Source organism: Myripristis murdjan, chromosome 2 (assembly GCF_902150065.1).
Source record: "Myripristis murdjan chromosome 2, fMyrMur1.1, whole genome shotgun sequence".
In the NCBI taxonomy this organism is placed as follows: domain Eukaryota; kingdom Metazoa; phylum Chordata; class Actinopteri; order Holocentriformes; family Holocentridae; genus Myripristis; species Myripristis murdjan.
Window position 1 is genome coordinate 10,267,409 of NC_043981.1, and position 26,855 is coordinate 10,294,263.

Genomic DNA, 26,855 nt, shown 5'->3' on the forward strand with positions numbered 1-26,855 from the left:
AGTTTTTCCCTGCGGTAGTTCAGTGACCTGCAAAAGAGTAAAATAATCGGCTATCCTCAATTGCCTTGATCCCACCCAGATTCTGGGAAACTGCTTAACTGAGAGAGACTAATCCAGTAATGAGGAATTTAGTGTCATTCTGACTCGCCCAAACTTTTAAATGAGTGGCTTGTCGTGTGTTGATGCTATTTGAAATTTGTCTCTCCCCATGATGTATGGGCTGGACATCAACTGCTGCTGTCTGCATTTAAATTATTTACCGAGCAGTCTTTTGCAGTAATAGAATAGGTTAAATCCCTCAGTATAGGTGAGGCCTATTTTTTTCTAAGGCAAACCCAAGATAGTTTTTCCATGCCCTGTACACCACTGCAGTAAAACCTGGCTGCCAGGTCGTCTTTTAATCAGTGGTTTGCTGTGCAGGCTCTCTGGGTCACATTACACTTTGGGCAAAGCTTACTTTTTCAATTGCGTGTCTCCAGCCTCTTGCAGGGGCTTGCAGTGTGCCTGGCGGCATTTCATGTTGTTTTTGATTCATGTTGGATGCGGAGGGAGCATTCTCAAAAATCTATTAGAAAAGATGAGGTAAGGGAGCTTGTCCTGGCCATGTTTCCAGTGAGTCATCCGGCCTCATTGTTGTTGCTGTGCCGCGATTGAGCTGTAGGAGGCAGCAGAGATGCAGTTCTTCCACCACAGCTGTCTATCCTCCAGTCTATCCTACTGAGAAGAGAGCCAGTGATGCTGTACACATAAAGACCAGTGCTTTCACAGAGCAGCTTGACTGTTAACTTCTGCCAGTCTTATTGGTGGGTTCATCATCACAAATGCATGCTGCGAGGGTTTTGTTCAAACCCACAGAGCTTTATTTTAAATTCAAGTGGAGATCCCAAGGTTTCCCAGAGATCCCAAATATGTCCAGCTGAATTACAGGGAAATGTGTTTAAAATGATCCACAAGACTTATATTTTCTGTTTGCTGTAATGCTGCAGCCGTAACACAATGGAATCCTGGGTCTGAATATTTCACTCAGTATAAGTGTGATGTAGTTTCAATGAAGTGTTGCCACCAGCAGATACAGAATATATATGTGACGTTGTTGTATAATATGGGAAAATATCTTTGAAGCCACCCAAGGGGAAATTTAAGGGAAATCAGAGTGAAGAAGGGGTTAACTCTCTGGGAAATAAAGGTGTAGTGAGGAGTTTATTTCCGGTTCATTTGATTTGTATTGCTTGAATTTGGCAGAAGTGATTGCTGTCTTGAAGACTTAATCCTCCCGTCATTTCTTTCTCTTAAATGACAGTGTCTTGTTGCTGGGAGACCAACTGTAATCTGTCATATTTTTACTGTTGCTCTGTTCCTTGAGTAGAGAAGACACAGTGCTTTAATGCGTCGGCCGATGAAATCCACATTTTTGGTCCAAACCAACCAAACACGGCTCCAGCCTCCTCCCAGAGGAAAAATCAAAAACCATAAAACTACATTTCAGGGAGCACATTCACAATTAAAAGTTTATGAGTGAGCAAGAATGTACCATTTTGTGGAATCTAAGATGAGCATCTGAAAAGGGCATTATTTTGCTGTGCTGAGCTAGGGGGATTTTTTATTCCACTGCCCATCGTTTTTCATTTTTTTTCCCCCAGCACACTCTGTACTCCGTTGTCATTCCTACACAGCATGCAGAAACAGACGATAGATGCCTTTTGTGGATATTTATTCTGACAAAACAACACTGTGCGCTGCTACAGAATCCCCCCGGTTTGCAGAGCTCTGTGTGAAAAGGTTATCGGGTGCATTATGGGGTGCAGTTTGGCTTTGTCTGGTTCTTCATTAGATTAATGCGTCCTCTGAGGAATTGCCCTAATGTAATGACATTGTTAGGAGAATGCTGCTGAGGGATTGTGAATGGGCCTGGAAATGCTGGAGCAAAATAAAACCAGTTTACAGCTATGTGAGCATCAAGCCGAGTGGTATTCCCACACTCGAGCAGAGGAGAAAATTCCCAATGGAGACATTTTTTTGTGTTAAAAATGCCACTTGTGGGATAAGAGCAGCTCTCTTTTTTGATGTGTGGTGCTTTTTTATTTGTCTGATTTTCAGAGGATTTCGTTAATGGCACATTTTGACTTCCTCACTGAAATATTTTCCCCCTCATGTTCTTTTTGTTTGCTTTAATCCAAGCATGACCATTAATATTGTCATTCTGCCTCTTCAGAAACCCTTTCCCATGATTTTGTTCGGCCCAGCCAATCTGCTTTTCCTCTGTTTTTATGCAATGCTCATTCCCTCTATACCATGCTATGCATTTCGCTGCATCATCCACTTAAAAGTAGGTGAGTGTGTCAACCACTGATGAAATATTTACATCAGCCAATGGAGAGAAGGGGAGGGGGAAAAAATCCTGTGAATTGTTTGCTTCTGAGTTTGAATTAGCCTAGCGTGAATAAGCCTATACCCTTGAACTAACACACTGCTAAAAATATCCATCTTAACAGTCATTCCGTCTCATATTCAGTCTTAAAATCGCATTTTCTTAAACTAAGTGGACAAAATCTGCCAGTGGGACGAGATAATCCCACTTGTTTCTCATGCTAATCAACTCGTTCCCAGAATTTCCTTGAATCAAGTTCATTTCCTTGACACCAGTGCCTTATTCTGCCTTGTTTCGGCATATTTATGCTCCATCTCTTCCCCCTGACAGGTTTCTGTCACTTGTTTGAAGAAAAGAAGATTTTGCCACGTTACTTTTTTTGCAGTGTGCATCGTTGGTTTCCGAGAGACCGTGCATGCCTCGTGACGTTAATTGGATGATGATTTGCAGGGTGCTGCCAGGTTCGTCCTGGTTGTCCTATGACGCATCGGGCTTGATGGAACAGACGAAGAAGGAGTTAATGGCAGGGGGTCTGGCTGAGAGAAGTTAAATCATTTCTTTTTATGTCTTAGAGGGCATGCAAATGACATCAGGAGGATGACTGCATCCCTTGTAATATCACTGCCACTGGGCAAAAGAGAGAGAGAGGGAGAGGAAAACAAGAAGACAGGGAGAGAGAGAGAGAGAGAGAGGGAGGGAGAAAAGGCAAAACATTGTTTGTGACAGCCAGCGTGTGTGTGTGGGTGCGTCTCTGTGTGTATCTTTGTTGGAAACAGTATGCTTTTACTGTTGACAAAGCATGCCGAGTCAGAGAAATGACTAAGCTGGGAGAACGAGGGAGGGGGAGAATGAAGGAGAAAGAGAGGGAGTGGAGGAGATGGTGGAGGGAGGGAGGAAGGCAGAAAGAGAGAGAGAGAGCGAGAGAGAGAGGGAGGAAAAAAGTGAAAGTGACAAGCATGAGTGAGAGATGGAGAGGGGAAGCAAAGCAGAGAGGGGGGAGAGGCAGTGAAGGAGAAAGTGAATGAGAAGGAGAGATAAAAGGGCAGAGAGAAAGGTGGAGAGAGACAGAGAGAAGCAGTGGAGGAGAGAGTGAAAGAGTGAGAGAGAGAGCAAAGTGAGAGAGTCTGAGCATCCTCATACCCCAGCAGAAGGAAGGGAGAAAGAGGAGAGAGAGAGAGAGAGCGAGAGCGAGGAGCCAGAGAGTCGACGCCCTGCTCCGACTGAATGAGCAGCTCGGCTTCTCTCCTCCACTCATCCTTCATCCCTCTACCCCTCCGTCCCCGCTGAGCCAAAACACAGGAGGATACGCACGGCCCCGGCAGCCGCAGCACAGTTGGACTGAAATTTGCCCTCGAAGACGGCGGTTGTGCTTCAAGCGGAATGATTTCTTGAGTTTCTGCCCCAGCCACAGGAGACTGAAATGATCTCCAGGTGGATTTTCTGCCCTGCCAGTGCAAGTGTGAGAGGTCTTTAAGAAGCAGTGGATCTTTGGAGGTGCTGTTATTTTAGTGAGAATCAATTCTGGACACCTATAAATCAAAGGCTAGAGGTCAAGGTGAACAGTGTACAAGACTGATTGGGGTCAAGGTGGGCTGTTGTTGGACTCAGAGGTCAGAAGGTCAGAGTCAAGGTTGCCAGTTTGTCCTGCATGGTGGTGGCTTGCGTTCGGTGGCACCATGGGATGCACCACCAGCGTGGTTCTGTTCGAGGGACTTCGCTCCATCCTTGAGAGGAACTGTGGCTATGTTTATAAAGGGGCGGTGGAGCTGGGGGCCGTGGAGGAGGAAGAGGAAACACTGAGTCTGAGGGGATCTCAAGTGTGGATGCCCACCACTGCTCTGGTAAACTCATTTGGAAGTCTAACCTTGTGTGTCATCTCCTGTTCTTGTTTCTACATTAGTTTAAAAAAACAAACAGAAAGGTAGAGGTGTGGATGTTCGGCTTAATGTTGATTCAGTTTGATTCACGATTTATCATTAAGTGATTTGGTTTAAGAATGATTTTTATGGTTTGGAATGATTCAATTTGATTAAAGTTTGTAAATCACAATTTGAGTCAAGGCATAGATTGGATATCCTTAGCCGAAATTGTATGTCTTTTAATAAGTATGTGCAAATATGTAAGGCTATCCTTGTTTTCTGAAATGTAAAAAAAGATTTTGCACAAAAATTAACAAAAAAAAGTTGTATTTTATAGTTTTCTGTTAGATCATCATCAATCTTTTTAAGACTTGGGAATGATTCAGTTCAAACCATTTCATTTTGATTCAGAACATGTCTCATTGATTCAGACCACAGTCAGAAAAATTAATTCCACGGATACCTTTGACAGATCAATGCAGCTGGGTTTATCAATGCGGTGCATGAAAATCAGACCCCTAATGATCCGTTGCGTTTGTCAAAATCAAATGATTTCAGCAAAGTGGGCTTGCAAGTGAGGTTTTCCCCCTTTCACCTGTGCTTTTGTGCTCTTACCAGCCAAAGCTTTCCTGGGTGCGCTTCCCTTTTTGCTATTCACCATAATTATTTTCAGCCAGCAGCCCAAATGCAGATGGTACCTGGCTTGTGTGAGCAGAGTCCAGGAATGTGTAGATTTTGGACGAGTATGTGACAAGCACAACAACAGAGGGAGAGGATTTATCCACAGCATCACAGCACCGTCCTGTGCTGGCTTCCCCTGAAAAGAACAGAGCAGAAAATGAGCGGCTGGTAGCGGGTCTGTTCCCTGTTTGAGATACTCATATGGTTGAATTCTGCTCGCTTCTCCTCTGTTTTGCCTTTCTGTATTTGATCACTGTCTCCGGTGGCTATAATTAGGTTGTTATCATCCAACCTATCACCTCCTCTTTGAGAGGGAAAAATGGGTGAAAAATTAATAATTTACAGATACAGTGGAGCACTGTCAGATTAAACACAAGTAACTGCACACATCAGCAGGATTTGGACTAATAATCCCCCTAATAATCTCCCCCGAGGAACTAGATTTGGAAGTGGAGCGTATCTTTCAGAGTCCCCATCATACAATTACTGGTGCAGCACATCAAACACTTGAAAATTTTGCTCCGAGGAAAACTGAGATAAGTCTCAGATTTTGCCTAAGTTTGCTTGCACAAGGAAAGCAAAGTAAGATCAAGATAATGAGTCTCTCTCTCTATCTATCTATCTATCTGGGTTCACACAAAGCAATCGGACTCCGACTCCACCTCTTTCTGCAAAAATACATGAATTAAATGGATTGACAGAGTTCTTCCTTGGTCTGTATTCGTGTTGTCTTCTGGTTGAATTTATGCAGTGCTACATTAAGCTACTTTCCTTCACGTTAGCTCCATTAGCCAACTGTCTGCCCGTGCTAAGTCAAAGAGATTTAATGGCCAATCAATAGCGAGGGGGTTAAGCAGGAGTGCTCTCGCAGGTTGACTCAAGGACGTTCACTGTTAGGCATCCCCACTTCAAGATGCATCGCTTCCTTCATGTCCATTAAGCTGCGGTGGCCTCCCCCATCCCCTCACGCAAAAATAACAATTCCACTTTGCAGCTGCAGCACCCCTGTCCATCTATCATGCTGCAAATATCAAAATAAAAGCCGTTCTCACTTCAAAGCAAAGTGGAACTCCGTGCCAGCAGCCCATTTGCACAATAATTCTGCAAGGAAGCACTCTGGATGGGTTAACTTGGTCATTTCAGTGTTTTCTTTCCTAGAATCCCTTCTGACATTTGTCATTTGAGCCTTACATATTATCCTAGGGTCATTTTGCCCATGTTTATCCATGGTGTTTTTCTAGGGATCATGTCTGCTTTTGTCTTTCCACTTCCAGCCCAATGTCTAGCCCACCAATTTAAAGTTTAAAGTTAATCTTATTACAAAGACAATGAGCCTGGTACTCATTGATGTCCATATACGTATTATTTATTTGGTTTGGGATTGTCCATGCTGCAAAGTCCAGCAACCAGAAATACACAATGGTGAAAATGGGTGTACCACAGAAGGTCAGCAGAGGCTAGAGTTTGATATTGGTTTTTGAAGGCTGATACCTATATGTTTGGACTGAAGCCGCCAAGAAGCTGATATTCTGATATTCTATTTGATCACATTCGTGGAAAAAAAAATCCCAAGATTTACAAGGATTCAGTGTCTCTCCCACAACCGCATTCATTACAGGGCAGAGACATCTCTAGACCATCATTAAGAGAAACTGGAAGGCTTTTGGAAAAACTGTATGAGGCCCTAGATAAGGTTAATCTTTGAAGTCATTTAAATAACTTAAACATGGACAAAACATAAAATACAGTGCATTTTTCACTTCATTTCTATTTAAGCGTTTAAAAGCTTGGAAATGTGCACCTACACACATACATGTACAAATATTCAAATACATAGAGAAATATAGGTAGATAGATGTTGCATTATTAATGACATTGGTATTGCACACAGGGTGCATGCTCATGTCCATCTGATGCTGTGCTTGTGTCTATTCCTTGCTGTATCCCTGTTTGCTGTATTGAATGTAAATAAGTGATGTTACCTTCACAGAAAGGCAGTGATAAAAGAAAGTGATAGAACTCAGTTAGACCCTCTCTCAAACTGTTTTTATATCGTTCGTCCTGTGGGTTAATTCCATGCAGGGACTTTCTGGGTTTCAGCTGACGAACACAGAGCTCTGACATCATAGCGGCTCAGGGAACTCCCCTCTCACATATCACATTTAACTGGTCCCACGTGTTCTCCCTGCTCTACCTGGAGCTGGGTCTAATATGATGTGAAGCGCGAGACAGGCCACTGATCTTCTCTCTGACATTAAAGGGTATTCTGCGTTTTTAGTCTGTGTGGTCGATAATGAATTTTGAGTGACGATGCGGCTCATCATTCAGGCTGCGTACCACAGCTACGGAGGTTAGTGGCAGGTCATGGTGTTTGTGTGTGTGTGTGTGTGTGTGTGTGTGTGTGTGTGTGTGTGTGTGTGGAGGGAGATGAGGCTGATGGGATGTTTCGCTGCTTTTCAGGCAACACCCTCACACTCTCTCCAGGGCGCCTGTAGTGATGGTTTGCTCCCAAACATTACGTCAACCTGGCCTTACGCAATTCTCCACAGACTCATGTGACGCTCTGTGTTCATGTGCATGTGTGTGCGTGTATGTGTGTGTGTGTGCACGTGCAAGCCTCTGAGGAAGGGCGTGGACGGCTCACATAGCCTAATGGATTCAAGCTGTGCAAAAACAAATGGACACCGTCCTCTTACTCCCCTCACTCTTTTTCACTCGCTCCCTCCTCCCTTCATTTTTGACAACTTTTTCTTGCGTCAAGCTCTTACGCAGATGGCTGTGTAAACTCATTTGCAATCGCGCCCCCACTACACACACACACACACACACACACGCACACAGTATTGTTGGCACAGTACCAGAGATGGCTGCAGGAAGCGTGCTGGTGTGAGAGCGCTCCAGGGATGTGGGTGAATGAAGCAGGGTGACCTCAGAGCTGCGCGGGCCCTGACAAGAGGCTGATTATCAAGCTGCGCTGGTGACGCTGTCGCTGAGGCCTCCGCAGGACGGCAGGAAGGCAGTCACCCAGTCACCCAGTACACAATCCCAGAGAGAAACACAGTGTCTTGGCCGGTGCGTGGCCGAGTCAGAAACTTCTATTAGCTTCGCCTTAAAGGAATAGTTCCCTCATTATCTACTACTTTCATGTCAGTTGTAACTCCAGGGTATATGCGGGAATCTTGAAGTTCATTTTAATACTTTTTTAAGACTTTTTTAAGACCTTCTCAATATTTTTTAATACCTCGCCGCCACTTCAAGCGGTAACCATTACATCAGTGATATTTTTAACTGAACAGTTTTAGTTAGTGATAAAGACTATAGACCACTATGATACATCAGAGCGTACTTTGTGCCTCTGAATTTCTGCCCGCCCGCTCGCTCTGGCGCTCTCCGAGACAATTTACGAACGCACCCACAATAGCCTAGTTTTTTATGTACCTGTTCATCTTTGTTTTTTAATAAAAATGAATGAATTCACACACTTTTATGATGTTTTTGGGACTCAAAAAAAATACTTTCAAAATTTAAGACTGTATAAAGTCACGATAAGACTTTTTAATACTTTTTAAGGGTCTTAATTTTCCCAAAACTGATTTATCACCTTTTAATACTTTTCAAGACCCCGCGGATACCCTGAACTCCATGTACTTTTGCAGGAGCACAAAAGAAACAGTTTCATCTCAACGTTCTCCCAAACTACTGCAGTTAACGCCAGCTTCAAAACAACACCGGGCAAATCTAGTTTAGTCAGATTACCACTGCAGTGTGGATGATACAATACGATATGAAATGATATAATAGTCATGACACAGTCAACCCGTTGTTGTAGAAGGAAAAGCTTTAGTAAAAAGTTATTGCACATCACAAAAAACAATACCACATAATCCAAGCGATGGCCAAATGATGGTTTTGTGGGTCTTAAAGTTCAATATTTACCTCATTAAAGGCTGAATTTTCTACAGCAACAATACAGGAAATGTAGCCGATAATAAGTGAATTTTCGTGTTGTGGTGAATGATTCTTTTAATTTAGATTGCACAGCGAAGCATTAGTGTGACCTTAATTGTTAGTTAAGTACTGCCATTACTGCTGCTGCTACTCCCATAAGCTCCACTACGACTGCAGCTCTACCACATGACCTCTAATACTCAAGTCATTATGGATATTATTATTGTTATTACTGGGGCGTATAAAGCTTTTCCAAACTCAGTGTCACCTCACGGTTTGTTTTTCTGGCTAAATGGAACAATCTTATTGCACAGCCTCGGCGTGCCGTTCCTGTTTTTATTCGTAATACGCAGACGTTATTTCTCTGAATGGTGCATTTCAGCGAGTCCCTTTGAAGTGAGCACGGTTTACACAAGCGATGCAGATTATGCAGAGCACTTGCACTCTGGGCACATCAGAAGAGCCTGAAACACAAAAAGTGGAAGTTGCACTCTCGTGCGCACACACACACACACACAAGCACGTTCGCCCTCTGCTTTGTTGCATTTTTGTTAGGAACGACAGAGCTGAAACCGCAATGCAGAGACAGCGGCCTTTGAAGTCGTCCTGACCCCATGGCATGTCATGTACTCTTCTTGGCATCACACGTCCCTCCCACCCCCCGTTCTCTGCATGCACTGGGGAGATCTAGCAACACAAGGCCAAATCTCTTCACCCACACACATCATCGAATGGGTTATTTATTATCAGTATATTAGTCACGGTTGTTGATCAGTGAAGCCGTATGCGTTGGCGATCATTAAGTGGTGGCTTGTAGGCACCAGTGCGGTTTGGGAGTTGTGTGCAAAGCAACGTAAAACAGAAAAACAGACTAAATCACCGAGGATTAGGGTAATTTTTACAGTAATTCCTTGTTGATAACTCCTTAAATGTCATCGTTCTGAAAACACTCGCTCCGATGGAAAACAGCTGAGCCGAGGCGCCTCCGTCACTGAGATTAAAGCCGAGCGATTCTCCTTAGAGGGAGTGCTGACTGGCTGGGGAGAGACAAAGGGGCAACTCAAACCCTTCCTGAAGCAGCAGGAGAGCGTCGGTGTGTGTGAGTTCATGTATGCGTATATGTGTCTGTGTGTGTGTGTGTGTGTATGTGTGTGTGTGTGTTTGGGTGAGTCTCAGTGCCGGATAAAGGGAAGTGTGTGTTAACAGAGCCTGCTGTGGGTGCCTGCTGCAGCGGATACGGTGAAGGAGAAGTTCAAAGGAGACCCAAATATCAATAGGGAGAGGAACTTTATCAACACACCAACATACACACAGATAGCATCTGTCCAAAGACTGCTCCATCTGGCACTGAGATATGAGAGCTTCACTGTTAACTGTTATTTTTAATCATGGTTTAAATTACAGCTTCTCCTTTCCTTTCCTTTCCTTTCCTTTCCTTTCCTTTCCTTTCCTTTCCTTTCCTTTCCTTTCCTTTCCTTTCCTTTCTCATCTCTTCTTCTCTAGTCATTACACAAAATCTCCATCTTAAGAAGTCATTTAGTCTCATGTTCGGTCTTAAAACTTTGTTTTTCTTCAAAGAAGGTAAAAAAAAAAATCTGCTGGTGGGATGAAATAATCCCACTTGTGTCCTCAGTTTTCACTTGATTCATGGATTTTCTGGAAACGAGTATAAATATTTTGAAACAAGACAAAATAAGGCAGGTCAGCCCACAGCGATCAAGAAAGTGACACTTCATTCTAGAAAATTCTGGAAACAAGTTGATTAGCAATAGAAACAAGTGGGATTATCTCTGCCCAGTGGCAGATTTGTTCATTTGGTTAGGGTTAGAGAAAGAGAAGGTTTTAAGATTGAATGTGAGATTAAGGTCCTGTTTCTACCAGGCACTAATATGCATCTTGGGTGATCCGATCACAAGTGGACAGCGCAGTACAGGAGTGAATGCACCCAGTGCGTCCTTAATGCGTCTTAAGATCTGATCACTCAGGCCACATTTGCAGGTGGCTTGGGAAGCATTTGTCCACATCAGATTTGAAGTGTGAATGTACATCCGTCCCGGGCTGCATTGAAAGGACTGCAGAGGATGTCAGTTGACTATTGACGTCCTCTAAGCACTGCTCCAGCCCAACACCCCGTGCTTTAATCCTGACACCGGCCCAGCCCATCAGTTACCCAATAAAAAATATCCTGCCTGATTCTGTGGAGTGCAACTGAACTGTCACAGCTGATGGCCCAAATGCGAACTGAACTGCAAGTAGGCTATAAAACAGCTGTTTAGTCCATAAAAACACAGGCTGTCTAGCCCCCACCACTTGCCCATTCAGCCATTCAAGTTCAACCTCAGGTTCAAGTTCATTTATCCACCGCAGCGAAGAGCCCGACCCTCTCAAACCTGCTCATCATAATAATTTTTATTTGCACAGCAGCTTTTAAAAACCTGCACTTCACAACAAAGTGGAATGGAAGTTAAAAAAAAAAAAAAAAGCTGAAAAGCTGAAGTTGGGATATTGGATGATGTGTTGTATTTCTTTAACAGCCACTCAAATTTTGTTTGACAAAATATTTCAATTTTAAATGAGGCTTGAGCGAGAGAGGATGTCTTCTTTTGTTCAGTGCCTGTTGCCTCGACTCAAAAAACCCCTCAACAACTCTGCATTTGGTCTTTACAAGTGGAAATGATGTCCGTGTTTATTTGCATATAGAGCGGGGAAGTGAGATCGGATCACAAGTGGGCAGTCGAGATGCATGTGGAGACTCATTCTAACGCCAGGTGCGAACGGGCATACTGAGAGCTGTCCACTATGATCGGATCACCCAAGACCCATGTTAATGCCAGGTGGAAACAGGGTCTAAATGACTGGTTAGGGTGGAAATTTGTTGCACTTCTCTCTAATTCTCTTCTCTTCCCCTCTCTTCTCCTCTCAGACACTCAGTAGGAGTAGGCAAATGACAGCATGATTGCTGGTTTTTGTGGGGGAGTGGCTGATCACATGCATTGTCCAATATTGTACCCCTTCCTCTTTGTCTTGCGCACACACACAAACACACTCGCACATCCATGCACGCTACAGCAGCTGCACAGCTGTGAGTGTGGGAGGGGCCCTGCCCTTCTGAAGTGAGTGAGAGGGAGAGAGAGAGGGTTAGACAGAGAGAGAGAGAGAGAGGGAGAGAGGCTGGGCTATTGTGATTGAGCGCAGGGGAATCTCACCGGACGTCGGCAGAGCTCTCACAACTTTCACAGACCGCAGGCAACTTTCTACCATGGCAGTCTCTCTGCAGTGAGTCTCACACCTTATTATACGCTCCAGCATTACTCCGACTTACTGCTGCTCCCAGGCTGGATTGGGTATTGACCATGCAGGGCAGAGCAGGCAAAGCCCCCAAGAGGGAGATGGTAATAGAGTCTCCGCAGCAGTACAAGAGCCTGGCTGAAATTGAGGCAGAGGTGGAGTCTGGGCTACAGGTGGCAGCGGTAAGTCTGGGCCATACCATACTGTATGCTGCATTTAACTGCATTGTAAAGTATGGATCTTTTACTGTGCTTATCCAGTCAACATTGTTCACTGGTGTATAGTTATTGCAAAGAAGTACAGCTAAGTTGTGTTGGAGCAATCGGTGCTTGACATTATTCTTAATCCAGTATTGAGTGCCCTGGTCCAGGGAGTTGCCAGCTTGTTGGAATTAATGTGATTTAATCATTTAAACACTGCGCTATCACTGAGATTCCCTTTCATGAGGAGCTTTGAAGATGCATGCCATCTTTTAAAAAAGGGGCTGAACGGAAATGGGAAAATAGCAGCTTCAGGGTCCACCTCTCCAGGGGGTTGAATGTTGAATCTTTTTTTAGGAAATGGAGCACTTGACGGCTGCTTTTGGTCATTAACTGTTCCTGTGCTGGCGTGACAGAGTTCAATAAGTTTTGTGCAGAGTTGTGTGGGTTACAGAGTGATTATGTATTCGCAGCAGTACTGGCATTACCTAGGTAGATATGTTGCAGTAGATGAAGGTGTTATCTGACAGCAAGGATTTCAAAACAATATCAGTCTGTCTCATTTCCACAGAAGCTCTCACCTTGGTACTTAGTAAGGAACAATCCTCATTAGGAGCCTTTTGTATTGTCTAAAAGGTGACATGACATCCTAAAGTGTTGCATGACTACACATACACCTGCCAAGCCAAGACCCCATCCCAAACAATGTTTAATGTCAACACCAAGAGGCTCCGCTATCTTGTTTCTGCCATTAAGGCCTAGCAGGTGTCCAGAAACTAGAATGTAAAAAATGTAATGTAAATGTAACATTAACATACAGCTTGCTGGCTAACTTCTGGTCAGTCTCAACAAAAGTTTTTCGGTTCCAATGCCATTATATCCTATACAGTGAAAAACACTCGATGATCCCAAATTCCTTGAAAGGAATCAGGTTAGGTTCCTTAAAATGGAAGTCCTGTTCCTTCTTACAGACCTAAGCAGCCATATTTCCTAAAAATGCCGCCATCCTAGAAAGCCTCTATGTGAAAGACCCCACATATCCAAAAAAAAAAAATAAGAAAAAAGAAAGAAAGAATAGACCTAGATGATTCCATCCACAGAAAATCTATGTGGGTGTCAAAGGACTAACAATGTCTAATTAAATCAGTTTTGTCAATTGCTTGAGATCTCAATTTAGAACAAACCTGCCCTATTTTTGGATAGTGCATGAAGTTGCACTGTGCCAATTTGTGGTTGAGCACTCATTTCCCCTATTTCCTGTTAGCAAGACTATTTGATTCAAAGAGCTTAATAATCAGTAAATCTTCATCCAAAATGCACTTTGTGTTAAAGCTAATGGAATTGGACTTCACTGCCACATAATTGGCTCTATCTTGTGTTCATGTGGGATAATTACTGGCAGCTCACGGTTCACAGCTGGATGTTATCTTTCGCATCTATGGATTATATCCAGCTGGAAATCAGACCGTTGATTTATTGCGTTTCAGATGATCTTTACATCCAAAGGGCTGAGAGATATGGAGGGATATTTTTATTACATCAACAGGAGGATTTGACAAATTGTAATGTAAATCTGTAGTCAGACGTCTGTTTAATTGGCCTCGCTTTGCTGTGTAGTCATTGGAGACAGACCAAGAGCCTAATCCAAATAATCTGGATCACATTCATGCTTAGCAGCCACAGTACGAAATGTATTGACAGATGGAATGATGGAACAGCAGTGCTAATGTTTTGTCTGGTGGCTGATTTTTTTTTTTTTTTTTTTTTTTTTTTTTTTTTTTTTTTAAGTCTGTTGTCTGCTCTTTTTTTTGTTGTTCCAAACAATTTAAAATAGTAGTGGCTGAAAAAGTAGAACTTCAGTATCCAGAAATCCTGAAATCAATAAACTGCAAACGGTACGCTCATTTTTAACCAACCCAGCTGGTCTGCAATGCTTTATACAAAAAAACCAAAGCAAAAAAACAGATAAGGAGGTAGAAGATCTAATGTTGGTGAGTCCAGTTTGGACATTTGTAGTTCTCTTGAGGTAATACTACATACATCCATATATGACAGCATTCATTTGTGCAAATACATTGAATTAACAGCATTACAGTTAATGGGAATAGGACTCTCCTCTGTTGCAGCCTTACTTTGTGATTTAGACTGATGAGACGAGTGTATTTTTACATGAAAATTGTGCCTATAACTAAGCTTTAAATAACTCAAAACTGGCCTCCTATTAACTTCCAGTTTAAATATCTTTTTTTTTTCAATACAACATTAAGGACTGTTGAGGGAGGACATGCCAGAGGAACCTCCTGGGTTGTTTCTTTGGAATGCCGGACCTGACGTCTGCAATGCCGGGGGAGGTTCAGCTCCGCTAGACCATGATCTAGGCTTATCCTGTCAATCAGAAAGGCTACTCAGTGTTACAGTGCAGCACAAAGATTAATGATGGCATTAAGAATGCTGTTTACTGTCTCAATGCGGTGCTAATGTATGTTACTGGAAATTCTCAGAAATGTTAATTGGGCAAATGCAGATTCCAAGAGCCAAGAGGAGCAGTAGTAAGTAATCCAGCTCGCATGTGAACTCATGACACAGTGACTGGTACAATGGCACACTGAACGTCTCGCTCCATCCATCCCTCCCTTCCCTCTCTCAGCCCTTTCGAGCATCTCCTCCTCTCTTAACCCACATTCAGCTCTCTCTCTCTCTCTCTCTCCGCTCTGCCAGGAAACGTATAGCTGAAGCTGTCAACGAACAACCGACTGAAAGGACAAAGACTGTTTGTTGGCAAACAATTCTAAGCCAACACGGCCTGAATACCCTGTGATTTCCCCCTGTAACTCATCCCCCAGTCCTGTACTCTGACACCGTCTGTGATGGTCCAATAATGGATCAAAATTACAAAAAATGGTGGTTAAATTTCAATGACGAGTTGGCATACATTCCCTGTGTATTTTTGTTGTGTGCTTTCTATGGAATTCCAATCCAGTAAATGTACTTGTTCCATGTTTTAAGTGATTTATGATTTTTTTTTTTTAAAGATAGGAAGGTAGTTAACAAGACATTAAATCATCCTACAAAAACTATATTTGTACATTTTGTGCTACAGCATGCACAGTATTAATATCACACTGTGCTTGAGTGCAGTTTTGCATGTGTTTGTATTTTATTGTTTTATTGAGTGTTTTTTTTTTGTTTTTTTTATTGGCTAAATGGCTTACACCCTTCCCTTTTTTGACCTCGTCTCTCTCGTACCGCTGCAGCACTGAGTGTGAGACAAATTTCCCCATAGGACAATAAAGTAAATTGCATCATTCGACATTGTATTGTATCACATTGTATTGTATCATACATTTGAAAAAGAACAAAGATGGACAAAGTAACACGCTGATGCTGGAGCCAGGCTGCCGCCGTCTGTCTTCTTGTCTCACCACGTGTTGCCAGTTGTTGATCTGCCACTGTCATCTGCTCCTCAGGTTAAGCCGAAGATCATAGAGCCTCTGGACTACGAGAATGTGCTGCTGCAGAGAAAGACCCAGATCATCAGTGATGTTCTGCGGGATATGCTGCAGTTCCCCCCTGATGACTTCCAGGTAAGCAACAGACCCAGCAGGATAATGAAGTGATTCTTTACTGAGCCCCACAGGTGAATTCTCTTTTAGCTGTCCGCCCTCACAGGGAAGCCAGAGGTCAAGGTCAGTCCCTGGAGCTAATAGAGATCCAGTGTTTGAACACAGTGGGTTCCAGCACTGGTTTTCTCATTGAGAGGTTCTCTCCTAGTCTCTGCACACTGCGCCAGCATATTGGCTGAAGTTAAAAAGAAAATACTGTCCTAAAACTCTCTCATACTGTTAAAAATGGTTATTGGCAATGAACTTTTCAAGTCAAGGCCCTTTTTGTTGTTTGCTGGTGTATTTTTCTTTTTTTATTCTTGTGGATAAATGGACAAATATGGATTCTGTGATGTCACTTCAACCTGTTTCAATGGCAGCTACAATGGAGTGAAATTGCAGACAATTGTCTAAAATGTCATTGAAACGTCAGGTATTGGTGTTAGTCCCTCAAAATCAAAGAGCAGGGGCTTGCCTCTGTCTGGACTCAGTATTTTCAGCGATGTTTAGCAGTCATACAGTGAAAAATCCATTGTTAAAGATCTAGACATAGCAATTTCTCCACTCACAATAGCCTCAATAGACTAGACTACAATGACATAGACATGTTGCACAGGATGACATTTTGCTTTTAGAGTAGGCAAGTTTCAACCCCAGGAGAAGTTGGGAAAATATGTTCTTGGGATGTCAGTCACACTGTCCTCATGAGTAAATATGGACACTTGAGCAAGGCACTTTGCCCCTACCCTCTCCTGTAGAAGCTGCTGAGTTATGGAAGCATCAAAGTGGCATCAGAGTGGGTGACTATAGTTGTCTGCATGTCACAGAGACAGTGGAAGTGTGCTCAGTTAACCATCCTTGAATAAATAAGTCCTGTATTGTCTTAACCAGTTATGTGGTCCACTGATCTCTCACATCCTGTTTTATATTTTCTCATGTGGAGCATGTACATAAAATGTCAGTTTCATGCCTTGCTGCTTAAAATTTCCTCTTCATTGCACTTGACTTGCGTCTGCTGAGGAAATCAGCACCTGCAAGAGCTTAGTTCAGCAGATCATGTGTGACTTGGCAAATTGTGACATCACTCCATAGGCCCACATCTGAGATCGGCCATAAATTTGACTTCCATGTAACCGTTGGCTCGCGCGCTCTCAAACATTTACACGCTCTGTCGACGTGCTGTTTTTGTTCAAAGGAGCTCAAACACTGTGTCAACATTACATCACTGCTACTCTCCCCACTGCTGAGAAGGATCTCAGCGGTGTCCACTCTCTGTTTTTCTTAAGAAAGAGGAGAAAGGGAGAGAGAAAGGGAGTCTCCAGGTCATAGTCATTGCACAGCCATTCCTCAATTCATAGATCTTTTTGAAGTCATCTTAAAAAGTCATGAGCCCTAATCAAATTCACGAGAGGATAGATTCCTTTTCCAAGTGTGCCTCGAGGAAATCAAATCAGGCAGAGAGAACGAGAATACTTTTAGAAGTACGTGTTGAACAAAAATGGATCCATTGCCCAATCTGAAGCCTGCAAGTCTGAAGCTAACCTGAGAGGTGCAGTGATGCAGCAGGTCTCTTCTTGTCCTTGATGGATGGGAAGCGTCTCCGCTTGTTACGCTGAGGGAAGCCACGAAAGTGTCGGGCTGTCAATTTGGTGTGATTTTGGCCGGCAGGGCTTCTTGCTGCTTGCTGCGTGGAAAAACTTGTATCTCCAAAACGTCGGATTCATTTTTAGACTGTGCATTTTTGAACGCATCCAGTTGGTTTCGAAAGGATTTCATCAGCTTGAGGGTTATAGCAGTTTCCCATCCAGGAGAGGACCATGTGATCATTGAGTTAACCTTAAAAAAACAGTACAGTCATGAGAATGTCATGTTTACTATGTCATGTGTTTGTGCTAGTCTGATATGACATGTATGATACAGGTACTGCAAGAAAGTCAGTTTGAAAGCCAGTTTACTGTAATCTTGCAGTACACACTATTTTAATTATCCTTGATCTGGTGAATAGAATAGAATAGAATAGAATAGATTTCTGTACTGACATTCAACGCAACAAAGAAATAACATGCTGTGGGAAATAGATTATATACTATACAGCCTACTGTTATGGTATAACAAAGAACAGAGTAGAATACAGTACAAAAGAATAGAATCAAATAGAATACAATAAAATAGACTAGATCATACTGTAGTAATAGTGAAATGTTCAGGGCAACAGCAGAGTCTGTGGTGGGAAAATTTATTTCAACTTTATTCCACAATCAGTGGATGATTAGTGTTTTTCATTATGAGGCCGTCTGCTGAATAGGCCATTAATAACTGCTCTGTCTTCTGTGTGTGTGTGTGTGTGTGTGTACCCAGTCTGTCTGTCTGTCTAACTTGCCATATGTTTTATATCACTGCGCTCAGAGGGAAGGGAGGGAGCCAGCCAGACACATGGCTCTGCAGTTAACATGTGCACGTGTATTCACACAAACACACACATACACACGCACACACACACAAAACTGGGCATGCAGTATAGAGCTGAGTCTCACTGTGGAGTTGTGAGTTATAGATTAGCTTTCCATGCATAAATATTCACAAGGCAGTATTTGAAGTTTCCTTGAACAGACACTGATTGTTTGATTGAATTAAAGGTATGAAAATAAACGTATTTACATAGGTTTTTCATAACATACAATGTACAGTATAAGATTTGAGTTAATAGCAGTGGTTTGTGGTGATCAGGTATTCTGTTTGTTCTACAAAGTTTCAGCAGAAAGCCTCTCATGCACATACGCAGCCATACATTCATGCACACGCAAAAACAATCAGTCCACAATCCCCCATCTCTTCAAAGAGCACATCAGAGAACTGGAGCAGCTCCCTGTTCTCTCCTCCTCTCCCTGCCCGCTGTGCCCAGGCTTCTCCACAAGGCTGAATTTAACGCCTGGCATCACCCTATCTGCCCTGCGGCTTCGCTGCCTGTGGGAACATGCTCCTTTGGCCCCAGTGGAAGCCATCAAAGCCCCAGTTTAACGACTGAGAAAGGAATGCTGTTAATTGGCAGCCAGCAGGTCTTGCTCACAGTTGAGTGACAGCACTGCTCTTTGGTCAAGCTCTTCCGTGAGTGGCTGGTTATTTGGGCTGCACGTAAATTTGTTTGGAGTGAATCAGCGGAAATGCAAACTAGGAAACAGTGGTAATGGCTAGGCGACTGTAATGGTTCGATACATGTGGTATGCTAATTCACTGCCCATTTGCCGTTCATGCTAAACTAAAAATTCACTCATTATCTTCTCGGTCTCATATGTGTCTATACTCCACCGCAGGGCAAAGTAAAACACACAAATCCCACACTGTATTTCCATATCAGCATGCTCCAACCCGATTGAAATTAATGACAACCTCTTTTTACGGCTCCAAAAAGCATAAAATGTCTGTCAAACGCCTCCAAACAGCTTGTGCAGCGAAACCCAGTTGTTTTGTAACCTGACAAAATCACTGTTTGTCCAAAGGTTTGTGCTTTTTATCATCATTGCCTGTATTTTCTTCTCTTCCTAAGCTTTCTGACCCATGAGCATACAAGCCAGAAGGTATCAAACTGCAGATCGCATTGAGCTCAATTTGGGTTACTGGAATGTCTTTCATAGCGATTGCAAGCATGTCCTGGGCAAATGAGGGCAGTGATGCAAAAACTGTATGCACTTGCCAGTGTAAGAATAGGAGATTTATGACATGACTAGGTCATTGTGCCACTGCTCCCGACTCCACTCTGTGGTTGGAGTGGGAAACCAGGACGCTAACTGGGCACAATGACCACTGGAGCTTCCACGAGCTTGGAAGACTTACCAGCAGAACAGTCTGGATGCCCCAAGGCTCCTTTTAAATCCTCGGATATGGATTCTCACTCCTTCTCTCGTTGTGGATCTATCTGCCTGAATCCATCTAATAAGGGTTGGCAGAAATCTCCCACTGGGGCAGAAGATTCTCTGAAACACTTTTTTTCTCTGCGTAACTCAAAGGAACAAAGGTACAATTTCAATTCATCTCCACCTATTATAACAGATTTTCAGCTGTGTTGAGGTGTCAGCTTTAACAGCTAGATCTGACAATGTGATGTGACCTAATCACATCATATGATATCATCTGAATGAGTGGAGTAGCATGGTGGCAAAGTGAGCAGGAAGGCTGCATTTTAAGGCTACACACCCTTGTTTTGTTTTGTTTTTTTCTTCAAATATCTGCCCTTCTGAATTGTCTTTGAGCAATACACTGAATCCTTAGTAGCATCAAACAGGCTGTTAGGAGACGAGGGGGGTTTGTCTTACAGAGATCAACACAATAAAGTTTAATTAGGAAGAGCAGTTAAAGGAAGAGTTCACCCACTTAACCCCAGTGCAATCGTTCCAGTGATTTCTGTGTGATTTGGCGAGGTTTCCAACAACCTTCCCCTGTCTCCCTTCACCTCAGTCCAGTGGTGCCGAGTGGGTATTTGGGAGCCCAAACCATCAAAAATTTACATGCGAAAAACTCAACAAGCAACAGCTCCTTCCAAAAACAATGACAAAGATACCCAGCATAGTCCACCTCCTCTGGGGGTGAAGAGTTTCACTGGGAGCTATTTCCTGCCAAAGAAAACTGGTAAACTAGATCTATGTGCCTCTAACAAGTACAAATTTAAGGCGTATAGATGCAGTTTGCTGGGGTGAACTGGTGCTTTAAACCAACAATAGTACAAGCGGTAGTACACCAACCATGTGTCCAAAGCCTCAAGTGGGTCTGCCATGTGAGCAAATTCACCCTGTTCTTTAAAACATGAACAGGTTCGAGCTGTCGTGCCAAGCTCTCATATCAGTCTGTTTTTCATGCCTGTTTGCCGTCTCTCTCTCTCTCCTCAGCTCTCCACCCTGAGGCGCCAGGGCAGGACTCTCTTTTCCACAGTGCCAGAGAATGCCGAGAAAGAGGCTCACTCGCTGTTTGTCCAAGAGGTAAAACTAATACATACCTGGGCGTAAGCTGGCTGTCTGTTCTTCAGCTCTCCCTGTCAGCCAACATCTCACAACCTCTCTGTCATGACCAAAGCCCCCGCTCTATCCTTTTGTTTGGTGCACAGCCATCGTTTCTCTCTTTTCACTCAAACACAGGTGTTTTGCTTATGTGCAGATAGTGCAACTGACCCTGAAGGCCCGTCAGATTCTCGCATTCATCAGTCCGGCCAGGAGTCTGGAGAGGGATTGGTTTGGATTTGTTTATGGTTAATGGAAAAAAAAGCAGAAATGATTCGATTTTGGAGAAAGCGGAGGAATAAGCAGTTGTTTTGTTGGAGGCCTCATGTCATGGACCAGATTTTTGAGACAATACCTGGCAAGGGGAAACGGATACTGTGCATGTCAGGAATGATGCTGTTGCCCTCTATATGAACTCACATTTGTCTTTGCACCCCCCCGCCTCCCAGTTCCTCAGCCAGTAAAGACGATAGTCCACAGATGGGGTCCACAGTTCATTTATGGGTCACATGATGTTATTGCAGAGGAGTTGTATGTTGGGTTCTGGGCGGGGTGCGGTCCGATTGGGTCTGTTAGGGGATAGTCCCCCATGGCTGCAGCCATGAATTACATCATAGCTACATCTGGAGCAGCTGTAGGCCTTTACGCAGATGGGAAGTTCAGTCTCCAAATTTATTTTTCCATTTTCCAGTAATCCCCAACCTAAACATATGCATTTTGTGAATTTTCACTGTTGGTGCTCACATATCATAGATCTCCAACTCAACAACAAAAGTTAAAAGACTCCATTGTTTGGGTGTTTGCTATGTCTTGATTTTGACACAGTCTGGATCTTACAGTTCAGGACAATTGCAGCAAGTACTAAAGGATTTCTTTTTTTAAGTTTGTGCTAATTTTCTAGGTTGCTGCTCTCCTTTATGTTAACCCGCTTTTTTCTGCTCACAGTGAGCATTGTTGGAGATGTCACAGCTCATTTCCCTTCTTTCAAAAGCACCTTCTGCTGTCCTTTGTTCTTGCAGAGTACGAAAACAGCTTTCACGGATTTGAAAATTGCCTGAGCTAAATTATCATTAAATTGAACATGAAGACCGATTAATTTTGTTTAGTTGGACTCTCTGTGTTTTCTTTTCTTTCACTGTGCTATTTACTGTAATTCCCCTGAGACCCACAGGAAGAAACTGAGGTCTCCAGCAGGAAATAACTCTCAAACACATACCACCTCACAAACTTTATTATGACTTCTGTGTCCTCTTATGAGCTGGGACAGCTGTAAATGTCAAGCTAAGTTTGATCCTGTAAAATCTGTATTTAATAATGTACATAAAGGATTTAATGTAAAAATAATAATAATAATCATAATAATAATAATAATAACATGGACAGGTGTAATTTATGTCAGGATTATTCAGACTTTCTGATTGCATTTGTCTTGCTAATTGAGTTGGATGTATTGCACCTGGCCCAAGAGTTACAAGCTCTCTGCAAGTTTAAAAAATATCTAATGATTTTAGGGTGGAATTCAAATGTACCTTTACTTTGCCAGGGTAACACAACAAACCTGAGACCATCTGTGTCTTAACGTTTCTTAATTTGTTCTTGCTGAAATGACTCCTCACCCCCTCTTCACTCCCTCTCTCTGCAGTGTATCAAAACCTATAAGTCGGACTGGCATGTGGTTAATTACAAGTATGAAGAATATTCCGGAGACTTCCGCCAGCTCCCAAAGTGAGTTCCTTTTGTGCAGCCCACTGGGAGTCCTTTGTGTGTGTGTGTGTGTGTGTGTGTGTGTGTGTGTGTTAAGTGAGTGCATTTCAGCTGCAGGAACAGGTGTGGTGAGGTGCAGACAGTCATACTGACAGGCCCGTCAGACTGCGGTCTCAGTGAAAAAGTCATTTGGGAGCGGACCACTTTTGCATTGTCCCTATTCTCAGCAGCAGAATGAGAGGGCACAGTGTCGTGCCAGACGTTGTGGAAATCTCCCATCATGCACCTCTCCTTAATCTGCGCTGTATTCAAGCCACCAAGGTCATTGCCGCCTATTCTTTTTCGAATATAGAGTAATAGTCAAACTGAATTGGTCTATTCAGTCACAAAGGTCACACCTCTCAAATGAAAGAAGTGAACAGAGTTATTAATTTTACTTCAAACAAGAGGGCGACCCAGACACTCCAAATTATCAGGAAATGTTACAGCAAGGAAGGAAATGTTAAAAAGCCTGAGGAGCAACAGTGCAGTGTGGTGTAAAAGAGGGACATGGATGATTTGGTCCATCAGTATTTGTAATTTGTGAGAATAAAATACGCAAATACAACAGATTTACAGCATCTGCACTTACTCTGCTTTTAAATCATCATTTCATTTTGCAGTTCGATTAATAAATTCTTTGACAATGTTTAATCTAGTCGTTCTGTCCTGGATTGAGCATGCTTGAATGTTCTCCTCACTCTCTCAAAGCTTTTAAAAACACAAAAACTTGCTTCATATCATAACTGAGCATGCTCTCCAGCTAGCTGTAAGTTATGTTGTGTCCCATTGTATGGCAAAAGCCTTTTGTGTCTTATTGTAAATCTCGTCATGCTTAGTGACACTGCCCTTTGTTTACTGTCCAGTGAATTTTTACCCAGATCCCTAGAGGTGAGGAAATGTGTGTCTCGTAGCGTCCAAGATATTATAAAACAACAATAGAGGGCTTCCTATGTTTTTCCACCAAAGATAATCAGGGCTATTCTGGGATCGTCGCTGATTGATATCTTTAAAACTGAGGGGAAATCTCACGATGCACGATGTCCATGTTTACTATCGTTTAAGTGACTTTCCTGAAGGGCAGGAATGTCCTTTACAGATGTTGTGTTTCTTGTTTGAAACATTGCAGCATGAAAACTGGACAACCCTTGGCCTTGGCCTTGGCCTTGTTTTTGTTAGTGCTTCCCCAGAGAGCAAGTTTGGTCTTGTGAAGGTCAAAGGGCAAACGGTCCATCTGGGGTTTGAGTTGCACTCGGAGACGCAGCTGAAGTGCTTGAGCCGCATCCTGGCTATTAAAGCTGCTGTAGAGCCACTGTGCACTGGCCTTGAGGAAAAAGGGAGAGTTATTTAATCTGAAATGTCACAGCGATAAGACAATGTAGAACTTGAGGGAATACAAGGACATAAAAGAAACAGTTTAGCGACAAAACAAAATAACCACCAGTTAATGGAGATCCTCATGATTCTACATTTTCCAACAATCTTTTGAAAAGCGAACCAGGCCCAACTTATCTTTTCTCTTTCAGTAAGGTGTCAAGACCTGAGAAGCTTGCAGCCCATCTCTTTGAGGTCGACGAAGATGTGGAAAAAGATGAGGTGAGCGAGGAAATCCCAGAATGCCGTCCTCTACCCTCAGGAAACCTCTTTCGTCCAATGGACACCGGCGCTCTCCTCGTGATCCGGCACGGCTTGTGTTGAGGAGCGGCACTGTCTTCCCGAAGCCTTTGAATAAATGATGACTCTTTAAGGGCAACGAGTTCAGTTTTTTTTTTTTTTTTTTTTTTTCTAGGCCTCTGTAAACCCAGTTCAAACAGAAACGCAGCCATGCCGGGGATGTCCTAGAGCATGAAAACTGCATATTTTAATTCATTTTTTAAGATTACATTTTTCATTTCCTACCTCTTTGCCAAGCCAACACTGTTGTCCTTTTAATTGTGCTCTCGACCCACGCTGTTTCCCAGAATATCGGGCGTCCTCCTCATGACATTTGAGGCACTATAAGGGCACATTGCTTCCCGATAATTACCTCGCTTCAGACTTCGACTGAAATGGAGGAGCAGTGACTTTTAATGGACATAGACTTCTGGTTGAAGCCCTTTGAGATTAGAGAAGCTGTGATTGAATTAATGAGGAGCATTCTCGATACTATACCGAGTGTGCACCACTCCTCCCGATGGCCTAAAGGGCAGTCAGCAGATTCCAAAGCTCAAAGCACAACAATGTATAAAATGTGTGTGTGTGCTGGATAGAATAATAGAAGCGTGGGAGGTGTGTGTGTGTGTGTGTGTGTGTGTGTACTAATCTCTCCTATTTACCTCCTCTCATAGGACACAGCGTCTCTGGGCTCTCAGAAGGGAGGGGTGTCCAAACATGGCTGGCTGTACAAAGGCAACATGAACAGTGCAATCAGTGTTACAATGCGGGTAGGTAACACAATACTGAGCTTTACTTGTAATAAAATGTCTCTGCTGTCACTTCCCTCCCTCATTCCTCACTGCCTCAACCACTGAATGCAATCCATTCTGTCACAAGCCCTGTTAATATCGCTGGTGGTCACTCTGCAACTATTAAACTCTATATTGACTTCAATAATGATGGTTATGTAAGTACACCATTCTCACCCAGTGTGGTTCCTATGTGGTTGACTTTATTGCACTGAAGCTAAAGTAAGCTCCTCTCAATACAGCATGCACTTATTACAACATTTGTCTTTCTCTTCCTACACGTATGGAAAGAAAATTGGCTGTTTCCTTCGGAGGCCCATAGCTTGAAGTACATTTGCCTCTTGAGGTTTCCCACGCCCCATCTCCACCTCCTGGTAGTTTTAGGGGAAAAAAAGAGGCCATTTTGGGCTGTTTACGTTCTCTGTTTTCGTCTCCAAGTCCTTCAAAAGGAGGTACTTCCATCTGGCTCAGCTGGGAGATGGATCCTACAACCTCAACTTCTACAAAGATGAAAAGACATCCAAGGAACCCAAAGGCACCATCTTCCTTGACTCCTGCATGGGAGTCGTTCAGGTAAAACACCAGACTGGGGCTGTCAGACATGGTACAGCAGATAACTTAAATAAAAAAAAAATATGAAAGAAAGTGTGTGCACTCAGTAGAATGTAAACCTCTTGTTCAAAACGGGCCTGAAGAAGTATCTAAAGGAGTTGCGATATAAATTTATGATAAGGCACAGGCTTCTCAGACCAAGACTTTTGATTCTCTGAGATGGAAGCGAATAGACAGAAGAGCCTTATCCCAGGTTAATAAATTGCCAAACTAATTTGACTTTAATGGTTTAAGCAAAACAGAAAAAGACTAATGGGGATATCAGAAGTATTGAAATATGAATTTGAGTCCCATTATATGCACTAATAGCTGTGAGTATCTGTGGTCTTTCAGAACAGTAAAGTGCGCCGGTTTGCCTTTGAGCTGAAGATGCAGGATAAAAGCACATACCTGCTGGCTGCAGACAGCGAAACAGAGATGGAGGAATGGATCAGCACGCTCAACAAGATCCTCCACAGCAGCTTTGAACAGGCCATGCAGGAGAAGAGAAACGGAGATCTGCACGACGGTGTGTGCTTGTGTCCGTGTGCAGCTTTATTTGCATTTGTGCTATCTGCCTCTTTATAGGTTTTAATTATTTTTTTTTTTTACTTTTTGTATATGTTACCAGCTGGTTTGGATTTCATGTCTGTGCATGCTTAGCAGCGTTTATCTCTGCATTTGTTTTCATGTGTTGGGCCGTGTCTGTCTGCATGTCTTTGTTTTGTGCTCGCTGTAGGCCACCTGTGGGGTTTTTCTTTCACCAATTCCCCATGGAAATAATTCATCTCCTGCATGTTTCCTCATGAAAACCTTTCATGTGTGGAAAAAAACAAATCCTTGGCAGCATTTTTTTGTATGTTTTTCCATGCCTGCCCATACAGAAGGCAACATGTTGCCAAGAGACCAACACGCCTTTATGTTGTACATAATTGCATTAGCTAACAGATCCCATGTTGACCTCCCCAACAGATGAGGAGCTCGGAAAAACAGACCTCTCCTCCGGAAGTTTCCAGGACAGTTTTCAGGTACCCTGTTTTTTCCATCCACAGGAACATGCTAAACCCATCCATACCACCTATAATTGACCACATAACAGCTAATACCTAAACCATATGGAGCTTTCAAGGATCCCCAAATCCA

At 43.0% G+C, this 26,855-nt stretch overlaps 1 protein-coding gene across 5 annotated transcripts in view; it reads left to right on the forward strand.

Moving 5' to 3' along the window:
- The window catches only part of dock9b (dedicator of cytokinesis 9b), a 62,376-nt gene that overhangs the window by 7,072 nt on the left and 28,449 nt on the right, over positions 1-26,855 (forward strand). For 3 of the 5 annotated variants that reach the window (XM_030070360.1, XM_030070374.1, XM_030070382.1), the window contains exons 1-9: positions 12,094-12,326; positions 15,812-15,928; positions 20,827-20,916; positions 22,577-22,659; positions 24,204-24,273; positions 25,005-25,100; positions 25,560-25,694; positions 26,067-26,241; positions 26,685-26,740. In XM_030070360.1, coding sequence (XP_029926220.1) covers positions 12,210-12,326; positions 15,812-15,928; positions 20,827-20,916; positions 22,577-22,659; positions 24,204-24,273; positions 25,005-25,100; positions 25,560-25,694; positions 26,067-26,241; positions 26,685-26,740 — 939 coding nt within the window. In that variant the 5' untranslated portion in view covers positions 12,094-12,209. Of the gene's footprint in view, positions 1-12,093; positions 12,327-15,811; positions 15,929-20,826; positions 20,917-22,576; positions 22,660-24,203; positions 24,274-25,004; positions 25,101-25,559; positions 25,695-26,066; positions 26,242-26,684; positions 26,741-26,855 lie in introns of those variants that run through there. The other 2 variants (XM_030070369.1, XM_030070392.1) reach the window with 1 other exon arrangement.